This window comes from Chaetodon auriga, chromosome 5 (genome assembly GCF_051107435.1).
Source record: "Chaetodon auriga isolate fChaAug3 chromosome 5, fChaAug3.hap1, whole genome shotgun sequence".
NCBI classification, from domain to species: Eukaryota; Metazoa; Chordata; class Actinopteri; order Chaetodontiformes; family Chaetodontidae; genus Chaetodon; species Chaetodon auriga.
In genome coordinates, this window is record NC_135078.1 from 20299431 (window position 1) to 20317301 (window position 17871).

At 41.2% G+C, this 17871-nt stretch overlaps 1 protein-coding gene across 1 annotated transcript in view; it reads right to left on the minus strand.

Annotated features, from left to right (window-relative positions):
• Positions 1-4928: 4928 nt before the first annotated feature.
• stpg2 (sperm-tail PG-rich repeat containing 2) overlaps positions 4929-17871 on the minus strand; it is a 53600-nt gene continuing 40657 nt past the window's right edge. The window contains exons 12-14 of the mRNA XM_076731631.1: positions 15423-15538; positions 5838-6038; positions 4929-5239 (exon numbers count right to left, since the gene is read on the minus strand). Coding sequence (XP_076587746.1) covers positions 5871-6038; positions 15423-15538 — 284 coding nt within the window. The 3' untranslated portion in view covers positions 4929-5239; positions 5838-5870. The remainder of the gene's footprint in view (positions 5240-5837; positions 6039-15422; positions 15539-17871) is intronic.

Here is a 17871-nt window from a genome sequence, read left to right on the forward strand (position 1 = left end):
AAACAGTCCAGCTGAGCAGCACAGAGGCCATCTGGGGTCAGAAGATGTTAGTTGTTCTAGCTGAGCAACACAACTGAAATGCATCCTGAGAGGAAGTGGCCACATTTACCTTTTCCTGGACTAAATAGAGGAAAAAGAAGGTACTAGTAATGTTGACACACTACTGTAAACCCTTACTGCCATCATGTTTGCTTATAGGAGCATCAATGGTAAATGTGTCACTACTACTGTGGTGACAATAGTATGCAATAAAATGTATTCATAGTATAAAAATATGAACAGTGAATGTGAAAATATACTGTTTCAGCCTTTTGAAAGTACTGCCCTCCAATTCTGAGGTCAGCAGACAAAATTTATTGGACAAGATTTAAAAATGTCTTAATGAGGGAGACGGTCTGTCTCAGACAAGATTTTAATAATTCATCAGTAACTTGCAGCTATAGTGGAAAATGAAGAAAGAGGGGGCAGGATGGGGCAAGAGTATGGGTGAAAGAAAAACAGAAAAAAGATGTTGATGAAATAATGCCGAGATAATGTGTGTGTGCATTTATGTTTGTGAAACGGAAGGAGAAGAAAGTTGAAGTCGTGCAGCCAAGTGTATAAAATATATTTATACTTTGAGATTTGTTGCCCAGCTAGTGTTTGGCAGTGTGTGAAATGGGTCTGCATTTTTAACTTTTTAATTAATCAGAAGATCGCTCCATGCACCTGCAACAACAACACTTTTAGAAAGCATAACAAGAGTTTTCTCTTAGACAGATGACGGCAGAGGATGACAGGAAGCACAAGAAGCATCTTAAGTCTGTGACCTCAATCAAACCAGGACATCACAGTTAGATGGTCTGCGTCTCAGACTTAGACCGCTGGCTCCTCAAGTAGTAGTCTCCATGTAATATACAGTACAGCAAACATGTATTTTAAAAGCTTTACTCTCAAGAAGCTGAGTTATTGTTTGGTGAATCTCATTTCTACAGAAGCCCCAAACAGCTGCCTGGCAAAATCCAAAACATGAAGTACTCATAATGCCCTTGTGCACTACATTAAGGAAAGAATTATCCACAGCAGCTCCAGGCCTAAAGGTGGATTGATGAAGGGAGGAGTTCAGCAGTGGCTGCCCATGAGTGTAACCCCGTCTCGTTCTTCTCACTGTATCTAAATGAAGCCTTGCCGTCTGTTCTGCCCTTGTCAGCACTTGTTAACCTCTGCATTGATTCTTCTGCACTACTATACATCTCCTTTAATTAAAGACACCGGCTAATCTGGCTTTCACCGAGCTGTATTTGAGAGCGTGAAGCTGTCATCTCAAAATGATCGTGGCTAAATATAGCACTTTACATTTACATGTATTGACAAAATGTGTTATAAGGTCAGCAGAGGACTGACAAAACTAGTTTGACCTCTGGTCAGTTTCCCCAATGACTTTCTCTACTTTCTCTCTCTACCGTAGAAATATTGTTGTTCACAATGACTTGGCCTCATTCACAATGGAACAAAAGTACCACCACTCCTGTGACATAATACGTACTTCCACTATCCATCTACACAATCAGTATGTTCCAACCAAGCACAGATACTCAAAATGCAATTAAATATACTGCTCTCATCTCAATCTTTGACATGGCTTGTGCACATTAGAGCAACCGCCTCCTGCTCCCAATTAAGCATGTGAGCTAAGCCATCTTTAAAAGCCTGCTGAAATAAGTGGAAAAGTGGAATAACATGGACGAAATGTCTTATCATATCTTAAAATATTTAAAAAGGGCACAGTTGTGCATCACAGTGTTTTGGATTCTGAAGCTCGGTTACAAGTTACTGGAAATGCAACCCTAACCAGAACAAAACCTACATTTTATGTGATTTAAAACATGCACAAACATATTTTAAAGGCAAACAAGGCCTACACTGCTGACATCAAACAAAATCTCCAAAATAATTTGAAATACTGATTTGAGATGACCTCGACCTCATCAGCTGTCTTCGTCGCAGACAGTTGTCATGGGAGACCATTTAAAAAGCACTGGATAATTTGAAACAAATGTTAATCCACTGAAATCTCTTTGCTGGTAAAATCAAACTTTACGTTTCCCGATCAAGAGGAAATACAGTAGATATTGTAAAAGAAAGAATCAAATAAACCCATCGCAATCATGAATTTACACAGTAAACCATTTACCAAACTATGTCTATCACGGAACATGAATATTAATTTCATGCCTGGTTTGGCCAAAAAATTACACATTTCCTAACAACATATTTGGACAACATATGGCCAAACAATCACCTCCCAGAAGCAGTTATTCCCTGGAAACAAACTGCAGCTTTAGCAGCTGCGAGTAGTTTGCATGTGTTTCATGTCAGAGTTGCACTATAATGAAAACACTGATCAGCTTACCTCTATTTTACAATTATCATGAGATCTCTCAGGGACAGCTTCAAGGTTTGGCACAGCTAATTAGATTTAATAATGGCTCAAAAGCAGAGACAGGGCGCTTAGTGAATGAGGTAATAAAAATGCCTTTCTGATGCCTGGATGCAAAGACAATGAAAATAGCCATCATGAGGGGACAATGTAAGGACAAAACACAACATCTGTAAGTGACGGTGCTGTGTGAGAGATGAGACCAGAACTGGAAAAGGACCCATTTGAGCATCGATCACTTTTATGCCCCCGGTCTGTTTGCATATTTTAGACCTATAAACAACATGAATGATGTGCCGTGTAATGCACCATAATCGAGATTTATTCAATCTGGGGTGGAGGGGGCAGGGGGAGGAGATTTTCACAATCCCAGAATCAGGAGCGGCTGTTGTGGCTGTGCGTGCGTGTGTGCACTGTGATTTATTTGATTTAATTAGATCGTCGATGTAAAACAGCTCGCAGGGAAAAAAAGGTAAAGACGAGTGCCGGGGGAGGCATAAATAACACCAGGCTCTTTCCTCTTCCTCTCTGCCTTTCTTTCCTCCTCTGCCTCTCGTTTTCTTTCAGCTGTCTGATCTTTCTTCTGCCCATGTACAATCCCATTTTTTCTCCATCTTCCACTGGCTTCTTTTTTCCACACCCCCTTTTTCCTTAGCTTGCCTCTGTCTCCATTTTGCTCTATATCTTACCATCCTCTCTCTACCCCCACCCGTGTCTCCCCTTCCCTCCCTCCATCCCTCCCTCCCTCCCTCTCCTTCTCCCTCTGCTCTGCTCCCAGCTGAATAATGATAGGGGGTAAACACCTCATTAGGTTAAAAGGCCCACAGGAGCAATCAGAGACATTGTACTCTGTCGAACCTGTTACTCTGAACGCTCACAGAGATATTTTGTACACAGTGGGACACGGAAGGATCCAACACAGGAAGTGGGAAGGGGGTGGAGTGAGTCATTCAATGGAAAGGTTATTTCAAATCAGATATGACCAAACTGCATTCTGACAACAACATCTACCTGCACGGTGTCAGCTTGAACACGTCTTCCTGCTTTTCGTTCTGTCTTCAACACACACATTCGCACACAGCCATGAATAGCTGATTTATGGTGAGTGATCAGCAGAGAAGAGGAGCATAAATCTACACTCTCCAGTGGTAACGGCCAGTAAAAGTGGTTTAGCTGACACTCTGAACCGCCTGCATCACCTCGTCCCAGCCAGCCATCTCTGCCTCTTTGATAGCAGATGTACAAGGTCAGGAACTTTTTCTCCTTCACCGTTCTGATGTTCTCGCCGATGCTTTCCTGAAGCAACTTGCCTGCCCTCCCCGTGTATCTTCTTTTAACTTTGCATGCTTGACTTTGCAACACATACAGTGCATTAATGTCCTTGATTTGAAAAAAAATATCCCTACTTTCAATCACCTGAAAAACTAAGTCTGCCCTTGTGTTTTGCCCTTTTCTTATGTGGTTTTTTAACTCAATTAAAAAGAAAAAAGACATATCACATGTTACAGTGAGGCATACTTGAAGCTACAGCAGCAAGCAGTTTAGCTTAGCATAAAAACTGGAAACAGGGAGGAAAGTTAGCCTGGCTCTGTCTGAAGGTAACAAAATCAGCACCTCAAATGCTCAATAATTAACAAGGCTGTTTGTTCAATCCATACAAAAAGTGGAAAAAAAACAAGTTGTTGTACTTTGGGTTGTGTCAGCAACAGCAACAGCCGTCACTGTTAAGTTGCCAGGAAATCAGCAGACACTCCCCCCAGGTTTCTGGCTGCTGACTGAAGCTTCATATTTGAGACGTATGAGACGTGAGAGTCATATCGATCTTTTTCTTCTATCGGCAAGAAAGCAAATAAGCATATTTCCCAAAATGATGTACTATTCCTTTAAGGCATAGTTTCTTCCATCGCTGCTACACACAACTTTCCTCTCACTTCTCTTCTTGACTCTCCAGCCTCTCTCCTCTTGCAGGGCATTTCAAAGGATCCAAGTGTTGTATACTCAATATTTCATACTGTAGTCGCACATCAGATCTCTCCTCTGCATGCTGAGTTAAAGCAAAGTCAAAAGCACCAAATAATGCCACAAGAGACACGCTATCGCACCTAAAACTCATGAACTTTGACATGGAGTTGCCTCATTTGGATCGGCTGTGTGTACTGTGTGTTGGGCAACAAAAAGGGAGGCTTTTTTGATTTATGACCAACATTTATTAATGTACAACAAAACTAAAACATAAGATATGAGTCTTCTATATGACTTTCACACCAAAGACACAATGAACGGTTTCATCATTTATGCATGCCAAGCAATGACATAGGGCTACGAATCTTTAGGAATACTAAGGGCTTTTTTTTTTTTTTTTTGTTCAAATTGTCTCACGTCCCAGTTCATTGTCATTAAATAAAACATGATTTCTGACAATCCTGGAAGTTGCAGAATGTGTGAGTTAAAATCAAAGCCCACCCACCCCCCACCCTCCCATCATTTTTAATCTTTGTCTTATTTGTGTCATATTGGATCTTTTGACTGCTGCTTCAAGAAACCAAAGTGCCCTACGGACAAGACGTCCTCTTAAAGAGGAACAGGGTCTCAAAAGACCTCAGGCGATATTCATATTAATAGCTTTTTAATTGTTATTGATTAACAAAGTGGTTTATACGGAGGGAACCGATGCACAAAAACAGCTGATTCAGTGTGTCAAGCTTGTTTTTACTGCGAGTCCAGAATGAGAGAACCATCAGGACGAGATGCAGGGTCCATCGTAGGTATTTCACTTTGCGATACTGAATAAAGAAAAGGTATCTTCCTCCCAACTGCTGCCTGAAACAATAAAAAAATGACAAATTTTAGGTTTGAAAAACTTATTTGCTGCTCTAATTTGTAAATTAAGTGTGAAATGAACTATGACAGCAATTTCTAACACTTGAAAAACTGTAGACTATTAGCAAAACAACAGCTCTCCACTGTGTGCTGTTATTTGATTTTTGGGCTTACAGACACACACACACACACACACACACACACACACACACAGAGCAAAACAAACAAAGATTGGACAGACTGCTTCAGTAAGCTTTCAAGAGGTGGCAGGGAGTAGAAATAATGGCAACAGAAAGTCACTCAAACAAGCCAAAAAGTGATGATTGATGATTATTACAATTCATCCAAAAACAGCTTGTTTAGAAAACCTCCTCAAGATTTATTATGAATAGCAGTATGTATTATTATGATTGCAATATTTTGATCTCACCACATTTCTGTTCGTTTAATCGAAAAGCTTCTATACCAGATACCATTCAATAACTGAAAATAAGATCACTCATTATGGATAGAACCATAAATATTCATGAAAAATCAGCTTTGCCCAGAATATGAATTGAAATGTGTGACCTTAAGATTGCCCTTTCACTCCACTCACCTTTCACCTCTCAACTTTGACCCACAAAGAGCTCTAAGAAGTGCTGGTGGCGATGAAGGTGTTGGGTTCGACAGCATTAACGGTCGTGTGGTTTGATAAAGGGCCAGGGGCCACACGGGGGGAACAGCAGGGACCCAGAGGGTTGTTGAGTGTCACATTGAAGGTGCCTTTCATTACTGTGTTCATGGTAGCTGGACTCAACTGCAGAGACACAAACAGGACAGAGATGAGGTGTGATCATGGAGGTAAAATAAGAGTAACAGAGTGTGTTTGTGTGAAATATGTGGGTATAAAACACCAACATCAACGATCCGGACAACAGGCTGATGTTAAACTCTGAAAACAAGCCAGTGAAAATAAGTATGAAAAAAAAATATTCATTTACAATATCAAAAAATTGTAAACAGACTTTTTCAGCTAACAGAACATACTGATCGACAACTGGCGGCCTGAAGGCCCACCAAAGCTTTCCCCTCCGGCCCACAGAATAGTAATGAATTCAGAAAATGCGCATATCTAGTTACTCACCAGTGAAAGAGGCCCAGTCTATCCTGAGAGAATGAGCTGCGATTAGCTTGCCAACCCCTGACAACAAGCAAAGAAGTCCATAATTCATAGTTCACCTGCTCCACAGAATTGGATTATTCTCCGATTCTATCTTCTCCACTTGTGGTCCCACCATCAAACTGCTCGACTCCCAGTCTGACCATTCCTTGGAGCCAACCGTAGCGCATTGGCTGGACTATGGTCGGTAACTCTGGTGGAGATTCACAAGGCTTGTCTATTAGATGCAAGAGGGTGGGTTTATTTACTTGGGAGTCTCAAAATGAGTATTTTTGTAGCTTTCTGGGATCGTGAACAGCAGTTTTTTGTTGAGACAGGGACTCATTCATTGGGAGTTGAATTGTGGGTTTTGCACTGAGCACTGACTGCCTCCTTGGTGGAGCTCTAAAAGTATCTAGTTATCATTATTAATTTTCCATGTTTTTTAGGAGTCTGTTCACACTAATACACGCTCATGGGAATAATATCAATTTGTAAAAAAGCGAAAATATTAAACAATCATTGGCTAGTTAGACCTAAATAAATTGTATTTTCTTATCTGAAAGTAAAGCCCCTCACAGTGTGTGCTTGGAAATTTCTGGCCCTTGGACAATTGTAGTTGGTGACCCCTGATCTATGGCAATAAAGACACATAAATATAGAAGGATGAGTGAATGGAGGCCAGTATGATGAAGTGAGAAGTGATGGATGGTTGTCCTCTGTCTTTAAAACAGGAGTAATCAACAGTTCTTGGCATTTTCCACCAAACTCCCTGGTTTTTACTGCATTTAACACTCTAATAAAACTTCACATAAACTGTATCCCTTGACAGTGTATGAACCTGTTTACTAAAGCCAACAGCCTCATAAGAAGCAGCTTTACAGTGTCTTCCAAGAAATGGACAAGCCATAAAAAGACAGAACTCTTTGAAGGATGGAGGCTCACGGTGGTTCAGGCAGGTATGGAGGTCATTTTACAGTCACATGTTCCACACCATCCAATCAAATGTGTCCACAACCTCATCTCTTACAGCAGGTGGTCCATATAAACATCTGCTGCTCTGTCAGTCTGTATAAAACAACGCTGAGCTGTGCATCCTCTACCTCAACAGCCTCTTCACGTGTTATATTTAATATAAGTTCATGTTCATCAGCTGTGTGTGTCAAGCTGCTGTTGGTTCCATCACATGAGCAGAGCCATTAAAATGCTTATTCTTGCAGAAAAAAAGGTTGAAGCCTTGACATGACTATCCTGACAGAACTGAGGAGTTATCTACGACCCCATTTACACCTGGTATGAAAATGCAATCTGCAGCTGACATGTTATCGGGATAAGGAAAAACGCATGTTAATGCAAGGCGTAAATGTGTCATGATAGGAATGCGGATCTGTCTGACTACATTTGGACGTAGTCTGGCTCACACTGTGTTCAGATCTTAGGTAGGAGTAAATGCAATCTGTACAACATGCTTGCCTCCGTAGGCTACACAACACACAGATATGTGTTTTTAGACAACACAAAATGTTCAAATTTAGAGAACAAGCAAGTGAGAAGACTGAAAGAGACACGCCTAATTACTGATTATACGTCATTTCTGTGCCATGAAAGCGCCAAAAGATTGTTATTCAACAGAACTGCGTGAAAAATGAAAGCATTGCGGGTGGGAAATAAATAAAAAACAGTAAAAAATAACTGTGTCTGCGATAGCGTGCTTAACTGTGCAGCTGATCTGCTATTAACAAGGCATAAAATTTACCTAGTCACAGAGTAGCCAACACAGTATTGTAACAAAGTGGAGCAAACTCAGGCAATATTTTTTATACAATTTTTACAAGAGGCATCTCACAAAGTTTAGAAAGTTCTCCCTTACTGGACAACTCACAAACCTCTGTGATTTCTTAAGGTAGTCTAGGGCTGGTTTGCTCTGGAGGACAGACATCAGATCTCAATGAGAATGTGCAGAATGCATTGAAAATACCAGATCTAAACACAAAGCAAGATGGGATCATGTATTATCCAGATAACATATCAGGATACAGAATTCTACCACTCAGCGTAAATGGGTGTAAGTGTAGTGTGAAGCATATTATTTTTGACTGAGAAGTGTCGGCGATTTTCATCTTTGTCTCTGTTCAACTCTTGATACTGCATGTAGAGAATGAAACATTATAGAGAGTTATATGAATGTTGTATGCACACACCCACTTGACCTGCCATCCTTCCCACCCAGATACATCCTGAGGAATCTGCCTCTATGCTATCAAATCTCTCTCTCTCTCTCTCTGTCTCTCTCTCCACCCCAACTCCTCCCCTAACCTCCCAGCACACATACACACATCAGTATGCCAGAGGTAATATAGTAGGATTTAGGCACATTGGCGGGGCTGCTCAGATCTCAGTATTGATCCTAATGGGAAAAGGGTTGTGGGTTCAACTCCAGGTCACCCTCAGGGTTGCCCAGGAGGTCGAGGAGATGAGGAAGAGCCCTTGGAAGTGACAACACCACCGGCATGGCAATGATGAGGGAGATTATGGGATGTTTCACTAGGTCACAGAGGGGAGAAGGGAAAGGGGATCTATGCAGGGAGTTGGTGATGATGTTGCTCAGTATGTATGCAGACGTGTACAAATGTGCACACAAGCGCAGGAGAAAAAAGTGCTGGATGCAAAGTCTTTCCCACAACACACACACAGTACACGACACAGACGAGCAACACAAGCATTATCCCACACACACATGCACTCATGGCAGCAAAACAAAGACTGTGCCTGTGGAGCATGCAGGAATATGTACGTTCACCACACACAAGGAGGTGCCTTTATGCTGCTACACACACACAAACAACAAAATGGTATGTTTGAGAGTGTTGTTACAATGATTTGTAAGAGCGTTCTGTCTGATCTGCCACCTCTATGGGTAAGACCTGGTTAACTGATAGGCATTGTTAAAACAAACCCACTGCTGATTGTAGGTAGAAGATGGGATAAGAGGGCTTTCGTAAATGGCGTCCATGGAGTGAGACATGTCCCAAGCATGCTCTCCTGTTTCAGTCTTTTAAGTTTGCTTTAAACCCACTTTAATTGGCATGAAAACACTCTTCATAATCGAACAAATGCAATTAAGAACATGGCCTGCAGAAGAGGACACAAACAGCAGCAACAACAACATCAAGCTAACAGTGAAGAAGAAGCGAGCGATAGCCTCCTCCGACAAGATGCTGCCGACAAGACAGTTTGGAAGATGACCGTGAACACTGTGACATCTCTCCTCTTTGGAAAATCCAAAGAAAATGACCCTTGAGCTCAATTCTGTTGAGCAAAACATAAAGGAACATCTACCAACAATATAAGCTACAACTACTGGGACTAAATCACAGCGATCCACTAACATCAAGCGAATGAACGATCTCGAGTCCTTGACAAATGACCCATCTTAGAAAGAGGACTAAAGAGGTGTAAACATGGGTGACTTCAAGCGTTTGGACAATCAACCGATGCTGATGCGATAATGATAAAAACACCTTTCAGAAACAGACAGCCTGTTTTCATCAGCGCTTCAGTCAGCCAACTCACTGTAGGTTATTACGTGAATGTAGACGATGCACAGCAATGATGTTAGGCCCTGATGTCATCACTCCCCAAACATCAAGCACAGCACATCAAGGAGCGACAACAATAATTTCCTTGCCTCGCCTGCACTGCAAGTGGATGCTGCGGGGGGGGGGGGGTTCAGAAACGCTCTATCAAAAGGAGTGACAGCATGGCTTTCAGGTGATCAGAGCAGCAGAGTACGGATGGTTTGAGTACCCTGTGATAAAAAGGGTGCGTTGGATATATGTTGCAGTGAAAAGAGTAGCCAATTTGAGTACGGTGATTAACTCGAGTTGGACATTTGAACTAGCTTGAGGTGTCTCTTCATTTACAGGAAATTTCTGGTACTTGTCAACCTTTTATTTCCCTTAAATGTGACCACTGTGAAAAGAAGGCAGCAGAATGCATGGAGGAATATGGCAGGGCAGTTAGGTTGACCAGCAAGTTGATCTAGCTGTAGATCCCCAGGCAGTGAACCATAATGGCTATTCCAGCAGATTACCTTGTGTGTTTTGGACTTACACACACACACACACACACACACACACACACAGTATAGACATGCAAGTTCCCAGCTCTCCAAACAACATGCAAACTTCACGTGAAAAGACAATAGCAAACAAACACAGTCTGTTTGAGTGTGACAGGTCGAAAAGCAGCAATGGTGGGACATGTCTGCATTTTAAATCATAAAGAATATTATCTCACTGCCCTCTTCAGAGAAAATGGGAACATGATTAGATGGTATCAGGTGGCAGTGCTTCCCATGTGGAAGCTTTAAAAGTAGAAGTATAAAAACTCTCACACATGTAGAGACATAAACAACACACCCCGAGGACGGTTTGATGAAATGTCAGCTGTGTTTAGGACACCTTCTGTTCTGACTCAAAATAAATATCAAATAAACTTCAGCTTCTTCTTTCTGGCTCTGCATGTGCTTTGCATTTGGCAGGCTCATGCATCAGCAAAGATCACAACGTTTAATTAATATTTGTGTCTGCTTGACGTCTGCTCCCAGTGTCTTTTTATATCCCTGTGCTCCATCCTCACTCCCTTCTCTGATAAATTAAGCTCAACCAATAAGACAAGTGTCATGTATAAGAAAGGTTATCGAGCGTAATTTCTAGAAGTAGGTGCCTAACATGGTGCACTTAATAGAAACACTAAATGAGCCCACACTGTGACCTAATGCCACTCAGGTAGATTTAGTTGAAAGAAGAGCTTTGTGGCATTACAGGCACATGTATGGATGGATGCACATACGCACACACTGATGCTTAAATAGATACTTTTCCATTACACAGCCGTCTGCTTCAGACTGCAGGCCCTCCGAACACATTTTCAGCTGTTGAATTTAACTACCCTCTTCAGCTGCTCCATTTGCTGCTGTATATCTCTCTGCTTCTCTTCCTCTACGCTTTTCCACCACCTTTCCGTTGCTGTCTCACCCCTGTCTCCTCTTTCTCTCTCACCCATCCCTACCTCTCTCTCATCGCTATCATCCCACTCTCTCTGCCTGCTTGTCTTCAACGCTCTTTTATCTCTCTCTTCCTCTCTGCACCACTTCACACCATCTTTAACTCTGTATGGCCTGTGGTGTCGTATAGATTCGCAGTCACACAGCTAATTACTGAGACAAGAGCTTAGACATGCATTCCACTGAAAGAAAAAAGAACTGAACCTCCTGAAGCTAACCTGACTCATGAAATGTCTCTCTAACAAATGCATAAATCTCTATAAGGCACAAATCACAATATGTTTTGTATAGTGACTTTATACATGCAGTACCTACAGTTTGTAGTACTTCTCATGGCAGATATCTTTTTTTTTTTTTTTTTGATAGTGTGCCTGAGAGCGTACGCTACTTGAAACATTAACAAGCACATCTAAATGTTGCAAGGGGTTGACATCCTTAAAAAAGACATGAACATGTCACAAAATTATATCAAAATGAACAGTTTACTGTATCACTACCCCGAATCTGTACAGTACTCTATCTATCCTACTGCAGGTCCATCACATCCTGGCCACAACCTGTTCCAACTTCTGCCCTCTGGAGGCACTACTGAACCCTGTACTGCAAATCATCATGCACTTTCACTGTCAATATAAATCCTGCACGCTGTACAAAATGTATAGAGACATGTATACATGCAGACTTAATCATCCGCTCCATGTATGCACATCCATTCAATATTTCTCTGCACTATTTGTAATGTCTTTACACTAAATTGTTTACAACCTTTGCACACTTGACATGTACAGCCATCTTTACTAGCATACATTGCTGTCCTGACTGACCTTTATTTGTTGAGCATTTGTTGTCCTTATTCTTGGCTGTGTGTCTATTCTTGTGCTAGTCAGTTTCCAATTCACCTAAGCTGCATGTCTTTGGATTATGGGTGCAAACTGGTGCACCCACATGAAGCCCATGCAAGGACCAAAGGGACATGCAAACTCTTCACAAAGTGGAGTCAAACCCATGACTTAGTTATTGGTCTGATTATCGTTGGTATGGAAGATCTAATCGTGTTATTTCAAGTTTGCCAAACCCATTTTTACTTTCAGCCAATTATCTTCCAACATTAACTCTGGTTTGACTAAAGTGGCGGTAGACAAACACTTGACTAGCCAAAATTGAGGATTTTGATTATACTTTTAATTTAACGCCTTAGTTGATGCATTTTTTTTTTTTACCTTTAGATGGGCGAATGGGCGAGGAGAGGCGAGAGAAAAGAGTAGAGGAGGATCATATGAGATACTTCAACAGCTTTACTGGTTACTAGTGTAAAAATTCCTGCAGTTTTCCCTTCTAACAGAGAGAAATGGAGCAGAGAGACAGGGTGAAAGGCAGAGAGGGATGGGGAGAGCAGATAAAGAGAGGAAAAACACAGCATACGATGATGAAAGAACATCCACAAGCATACATCTGCATAGGGAGACAGAGGTTATTAAAATGTATGTGGAAAAATTATGCACTGTACTCTGCCTGTGTTACTGAGGTTTAGCATGTACAAAGTGATGCAAACACTGGGACATACTGTTTAACATTAAGAGCATTGAGACCAACAAAGACGAAACATGTAGCCCACATATACATACATGACTTTTGCAACATCCACAGAAAACAACAATTAGCTGAACTGAATAATGCTTAGTAACCCCCAAAACCCAGTGAGAACACAACTTCTTGTCATGTTCCTGTCCCAAAATAGAAATGGGCATCCAAAAACAGTTAAATGCTTACATTTGCATCGAAAAGACAAAGAAATGTAGAAAAAAATGCTAAATTCAGTTGACGCTGGATGGAGAGATGCAGGCAACAAAGTTTGGATACTGTGCAGAAAAGAGAACTGAAGAAGAATGAATTTCACAAGACTGAGGTGGATCTCGGCTCTGAACTGAAACCTGATGAACTGGAACAGAGGATGGCGTTCAGTTAGACTGGGCAATGAAGTGGTGTTAGCATGAGCTGCTTTGCTCATGCTTCACAATCCCTGGCTTATTCATCAGCTGCTTGGCTACCAGCTGACTAGTCACGTCCAATCATATTCAAGCAATCAAATCCTGCAAATTCTCACATGTTCCTGTACCAAAGTGGACATCCATCAAAAACAGTTTGCCTTGCTAATTTATGAATTTGCATAGAAATGGAGGAATATGCTATATTTGGATGAAAGAGCGTAGATTCTGCAGAGAGAGCTGGAAATAGATAAACTTGTATGTTCAAACAGCACTTAAGCACTACGCTTGCATCACCTGATTGGCAATAGCTGCTTCATTCATTTGCTGTTTGGCAACCACCTGTCTAATCATCTTCAAGAAGTGTGTCCAGCGTGGCAGTTATAACCTGACATCTCTCTCAGTTATTGCGCTGATAGGCTCATGTCAATATCGTTTGCCGCCTCAGCTCTCTCCACCTCCATTATCTTCCTTGTGAGATTTTTGATTTTTTTTTCTTTTGGCAATTTGAGTTCATGTTGAGTTCAGGTTCATGTTTTTCATTAAGGCTGGTTTTGTTCTCCAAGCAGAATCCTCATTGCTGCTCTGGTTCTTTGTGAGCTTCGTGCCTTTTCTGGCAAATCTGACTGTGAAACCATTTCCTATTAAATGTCAATTCCTCGACGTGTCTCTTACAACTTGATTGCCTCTTGCTTGCCATCTGTGATTATTATTTCTCCCATGACAGCATTTTAGCCTCATTTCCCCTCATAAAAGTAAAAATGTTTACAACAATCTCAATGAGAACGATGGGCAGGAAGTGGATCAGAAGACAATCATTCAGCCCCGTACACAGTGTGATTTTATCTGTCGACTGTCGACAATAACTGACCAAGACTGGTTGTGACAGTCGCACTGAACTTTTTCACAAAACGACCACAGGGAATGGGGGAGAACAGGATGAAAGGGACAGAGAGGAGGAAACAGGCAAAACAGCGAGAGGAGCGACAGACGAAGTGAACTGCAGAAGAGAAGAGAGGCACAATTTGAGGAGCTAAATCCACACAGACACAGCAGACAGACTGGGAGACATGCAGACAGAGAGAAAGAGAAGAAAGAGCCCTGTGATAACATTACACCCATGGACATGAACATGATGATGAACTGTGTAGCGAGGTTTAAATCAAACGCAGCGGTTTTGTCTTTGATGTTCACCACTCAATGTCAGCAGGGACTGGAAGCAACATTAGCTCTTTCAATCATCTCACACACACACACACGTTCACCAGCTGCTGTAACCCAAAGCTGCAATTCCTATTAAAACACAGCGAAATGGAGCAGAGAGAGATTAGGACCTGGTTAGGTTTCATTACAACTGTATTACAGTATGTCTCAACCATAAAGTGCATTTGTCTCTGTCAGCAGACTAAGGTGGCTGAATTAGACATTACACTTCATAAAAATGCACTCACTTTTACCAGTTTAATTTCACCAGGCAGGCTAATTAAGAGCAATTCCCTCCCAAAGTGAAAAGCCGCCTTGAGCGGGAAACCACATCATTCACCCTTGTGCTGAATCAGTGGAGATTGTTCGAAACCACAGCAACTTACTGAAGTTTGGATTTTTTTTTTTTTTTTACAAAGCAATCAATTTCTCCTGTGCGCTTCAAGGTCACAGGAAGAAATCTGAAATCTTCTCCGAGGATCACAATATGAGATGATGTCAGACATATAGCATGTTTGTGGCCTCACTGCATACATCAGACACACAAACAGGGTCTCATATCTCATCATACTCTCACTCTTGGTTGCACAGAAACACACTAAAATCCAAGGACACACACACACACACACACACACACACACACACACACACACACACACACACATCTGTAGGTAGACTGATGTTAGTGCACTTTCACTGAATGTTGGCTGCTCATGTAGAACGGGAACGTGCTGGCAGCTAAGAATGTTTCATGAGAATTAAATGTAACTTTAACAGCATGTTTACCTGATAAGCACCAGGTCCAGGATTGGTGTTCATGGAGACTTTGAATCGATCTTCTCTGGAGGAGATCAGAGCCTTTTGTGGGAAGGACTTCACACTGACGCTATACTGGCCAGGGCCTGATGGACACATGCACACATAATCCACAGCTCAATAAATCAGTTCTTACATAGGAGCTTTAACAGAGGCACGTAAGACTGGTGTATCCCCACAAACTTGCAAAGAGATGAGGTTTGAGTATCATATCCTACAGAGCATATTTTTAAGATATTACCACTAATAATCCAAATCCTCCCACAGCCCCTATACATGCAGGTTAGGTTAATTAGTGACTCTAAAACTGCCCGCAGGTGTGAACATGAGTCTCTATGTGCGGCGACCTGTCCAGGGTGCACCTCGCCTCTCTCTCGCCCCCCGATGTCAGCTCGGATCATCTCTAGCCTCCCGTGACCCCTTAAAGGATAAGCAGGTAAAGCTAATGGATGGATGGATGTTTCAAATTTGTATTCTTGTCTAATACAGCATTTCTACCACAGCTTTTTATTGAACTTTTAAGTGTTACATTTTTGGGGGGCTAAGGCAGGTTAAAACATTCTGGTTGAAGCTGAAATCTGTAATTTTCAGCACATTCTGCCCTCGGCAATGCTAGGAGGTATACAGGAAAGCTGCTGTGGCAGATAATGTAGCGGTGCTGTTTATTTGAATCGGCCATAGCATTAATAAACTAATTTGCTCATGGTTAATAGAAGGTTTTGATCATGTTCTCTCTTATGTAAGAGGCCTTCCTGGTTGTTTTGCTCTTTTCATCTATACTGGACAAGAAAGTCACAGCAGAATGGCGTAGACAGTATAAGTATGAATTGAGTCACCAGGGTACGCTTGCTTTTTTTCATGTAACTGTCTATACTATGATCAAAGCTCAGGTTTTTAGAAAACTGAACCACCCTGCTGTCCAACACCAAGATGAGGTGGAGACCAAAAACTCTGCAGGTATTAGAAATTCTTTTTTGCTCCTTTGGAAACAGTGCCCATGTTAAGAATGCACTATGAGACAAACACACAAGCAGATGTACAGAGACGCATGTACATATAGACATAATTACACTGATAAGATTACACAATCACCATATATATGACTGACAAATATACTACTATAACAACAAAAGTATGCTAAAATGCTAAAAACAGGCGATTGATTCATTTCCCAATGCCAGCAGACAAGTTTTCTTCATGAGAAGATGGTGATGAGATGGAAATGTGCAGCAATGAGTTGATGATTCTGTATAATATCAGGCAATATTTACGTGCCATCATCCAAAGTTAAAAAATGTCATCATCGCACAGGACAAGGGGCAAAACTTAGCTTAATCCACTGCAGAGTTAAGAGGCTATAGAGTGATATTTTAACTAGTGTTAATTTTGTCAACTATTTTTCTGTTTATCTAAGTCTTACTTCTGTGTCAAATGTCCTCGTTAGTTTTATATATATAATTACATATATAGTTAACCTCATCCTGTTTTAGTTTTTGTTGACTAATTTTATCAAATCTAGTGAAACTCACAGGCTGATAGATGAGGACTGATTAAGAGTGCAGCTTTTCAGAAAGTGTCTGGTCTAGTGGTCTGATGGTATCAATGTAAAATATTCCGATTCATATTGGTGGTAATTTGAAGTACATCCGTTACTAAGTTCTGCTCAGATGTTAGGTGCACACTGGGCTGTTGTTTATGATCACAAGGCATACAGGCGTGTGGCTTTTAGCTATTTAGCTCGCTACTTTTAGACTGATGCTCTTACTGCTGCTTTAAAGGAACCTGCAATCTCACTGAAACATCAGCACTTCCAGACAGTTTGCACAGCAAGTTTCATGTCAGCATGGCCCTGCATATAACACAGGAGCGCGCGCATGCACGCACACACAAACACACACACACACACACACACACACACACACACACACACACACACACACACAGTCCTGACTCTGCTCATGGTGTGTGCTGCTGGTGAAGTCCTGGTATGTGTCATATTTCATCCCTTCTTTTGTTAATGAAAATAAAGAGAGCTTATGTTGAAGTTTAGGATTTTTCAAAATACATTTTAATCTTGTCTTTTTTCATCAAAAATAATGCATTGTTATAGTCAAAGTGTTTAATTGTATTGTCATCACTGTCTCATCTTAGTCATGAAAACAATAGGTCATTGATAAAGTCATAGTTTTCATTGGCGAAATTAACACTATTTTTAATAAATACCCAAAAAACTACATGTGTATCACAAACACCTTGAGCCAATGTTAATATCACAGAGTGTTACAGGAACAACAAACACTGTCATTCCGGACATTTTGGGACATTTTGGGACATTCTGGGACTTTGTGTGTGTGTGTGTGTGTGTGTGTGTGTGTGTGTGAAAATGTTGAATGATTAAGATGATCTTACCATTAGTAAA